This window comes from Malus sylvestris, chromosome 15 (assembly GCF_916048215.2).
Source record: "Malus sylvestris chromosome 15, drMalSylv7.2, whole genome shotgun sequence".
NCBI classification, from domain to species: domain Eukaryota; kingdom Viridiplantae; phylum Streptophyta; class Magnoliopsida; order Rosales; family Rosaceae; genus Malus; species Malus sylvestris.
The window spans coordinates 24,114,166-24,116,864 of NC_062274.1; the positions used below are offsets into that span (position 1 = coordinate 24,114,166).

Below are 2,699 nucleotides of genomic sequence, written 5' to 3' on the forward strand. Positions count from 1 at the left end.
ACAATGTATTATTGACTAAAGCATGAACCTTTTATCCTCCAACAAGTTTTACGTGCCCTTTATTCCCACTCGGAAGTAGGAGGGGGTATAATTAAAATAATGGGCATATGTTCCTTGAGTAGCCACCTCTTACGAATCATTTGGCTACTCAATAACCGCTTAACCTCTATTCAATTGTATTCTCAATTAGCAACCACAAAACAAACAACTTTGTGGACATTAATATATGTATCACATAAGAATCGCATGTAAAGCGTTTCTCTAATACCACCAACTAATCATGTGGAAGTCGTGTTTTCTTTACATTGCTTATGCTCTTAAAATTATTATTTGGTTTTTGCCTCTAATGCTAATTATCAAAATTTACTTCAACATCCAAATCATCAATTTGGCGGCATATGCTTCGAACACTTTCTTATTCGCACAACAAAAACACAGCACGTAGCCTTCAATTTATATTGTATATGTTCAAGTTGGATCGATGATTGCGATCGAGAGAAAGTTGAGTTCTACCTCTCAATAAGTTTTTAAGTATGAACTTACACGGTACGGAGAAAATGATTTTCAAGTCTTATCAACTATCATACTCGTTGTAAATTTTATGTAAACGAGCATTATAATTGAAATTAACATGTTGGGCTGTAAATTTTTATTAGAAGGGCATGGGTAGAATGAGGTAATAATATTCATATTCATATCAAACACATATCATGTGAAGTTGAGATGAAACATCACTCTAGTGAAGAAAAGACACATTTTAAACCCAAACTGCCAAGAAGAAAGACGTGTTCTCCTTCAAGTTGGCTATTGACCCAATGGGTCAAATTCTATGTGTTGGTTAACGAAATTGGAATTGCACACGAATGCGTTTATGAAACTCAGTTACTCGTTCTTGAATTTTCAAAGTCAAGAAGAAGAAGGGAAGACGAACAACAAGTTCCTCACCATAGCCAAACACCAAGTTTCCTGGAAAATCTGCAATTTTTCTAGGAAAATATAATCTCAACTATTCAAGTCAATCAAAAAATTTCTGTACAGTTTTATCCACCCACTGGTGGCGCCAATCAGGACCAGACTGTTAAAATCATCTGCTTCTGTCCTACTCTAAATTTACAGTCACTAAAAAGAATCAACGAATACTTTGGTATCTCAGAATCTTCAACTCCTCCTCCTCTGTTTTTTTACCTCCGTCGCCTACTCTGCCGAAGAAAATTACCCGATTCTTGAATCACATAATTGTTACCCAATCTTCAGAGAACGACCAATTGGGTTTCTCCTCCGTCGCCAACTGCCGCAACCGATCCGCCGCCGGAACGAAACTCTTTCTCGACGACCAATCGAACTCGGAGTCCAAATTTTTCCCAGACCATTCCACAAATTGTGGAGAAATTTCTGAACTAGCCACCGAAACCCAATCCGGAAAATCGAATGGGCCTCTCGGAGACGCCGACAGCTGCGCCTTCTCCTCCGATAGAACAGTGTGATCGTCGCCGGAAACAAACGCGTGCTCAAGAAGCATCTCAGCCGTCCATCTCTGTCTGGGATCCTTCACAAAACACTTGGAAACAAAATCTTTGCCGTCTTCACTCAACTCCTCTGGGATTTGCGGCAACTCGTCGCCTCCAATCGTCATCAGAAGCTTGAACATGTTCACGCCGGGGTTGTGATCCCACACCGGTTTCCCGCTCGCCATCTCCGCCACCAAACACCCGAGAGCCCAGACGTCGGAGCAGGACTCGTATTCATTGTCGTTAACAGATTCCGGCGCCATGTACAGTGGCGTTCCCCTGACTTCGACCTTGTTATCCGATTCCCCTGCTTTCTTCGCCAGCCCGAAGTCGGCAATTTTCGCCGCGCCGTCGGCGAAAACCAGGACATTCTGAAGCTTCAAGTCGCAGTGGACGAACCCTTTTGCGTGGATGAATTCAAGGCCTCTGAGCACCGACTTTGTGTGGCGTTGAACATCAAATTCCGGCAAGCGTCCGCCGTTTCTTTTGAGCTCATCCGCCAGAGTGCCGCCGCTGGCGTACTCCAGAACCAAGTTGTAGAATTTCTCGCCGTTCTCGACGGAGTGATCGGCGCCGAAGCAGCGGATGATTTGTGGGCAGGAGCCGATTTGGTCGAGGACTTGCTTCTCGTTCTTGAGCGAATCAGAGTAGCCGGATTCAGACGCCTTCAGGGCCACCAGCGGCGGAAGATGAGAAGATGGGCTGGTGGATTTTGCTGTGTAGATGGTGGCGAAGCTTCCCCGGCCGATTTCTTTACCGCGAATCCACTCCATGGATATAGGGTTTAATCAGAGAAAGGTTTTTCCACTCGAGAGTTTTGGGTTTGCTTTCGAAAGAAGAAAGAAGATAGCGAACAGAACAACTCTGAATAAAGCAGCTGCTGCCTCTGTGGTATTTATAGGCATTCCTATTTCTATAACTTCTGAAGGAAGTTGGAACCCTTTTAGGTTTTTTATTTATTATTATTTTTATTTAAATTTTTATAAAATATTTGGGAGTGTGGCTTGGGATTTATATCTTTAAAGCACGTGATAGGCAACGATTTTTTTGGCCCAACGACTGGTTTCCGATCATGCACTCGTATTCAAACGTGTTTTTATGGAAAGATTTTTACTCGCACACACGCCACACGCCACACGCCACACGCGGCTAGATTTATATTTCGATACTTAAATAACTTAATTTTTACGG

General features: G+C 42.9%; 1 protein-coding gene across 1 annotated transcript; it reads right to left on the minus strand.

Moving 5' to 3' along the window:
* Positions 1–981: 981 nt before the first annotated feature.
* On the minus strand, positions 982–2,448 carry LOC126605510 (mitogen-activated protein kinase kinase kinase 20-like). Its single transcript, XM_050272917.1, has one exon. The coding sequence runs from the start codon at positions 2,279–2,281 to the stop codon at positions 1,229–1,231; it is 1,053 nt and encodes a 350-aa protein (XP_050128874.1). The 5' UTR covers positions 2,282–2,448; the 3' UTR covers positions 982–1,228.
* Positions 2,449–2,699: the final 251 nt, after the last annotated feature.

What these genes read in the sequence shown, in the direction of transcription:
- LOC126605510 (XM_050272917.1), bottom strand. Translation starts at nt 2,281, where the DNA reads ATGGAGTGGATTCGCGGTAAAGAAATCGGCCGGGGAAGCTTCGCCACC.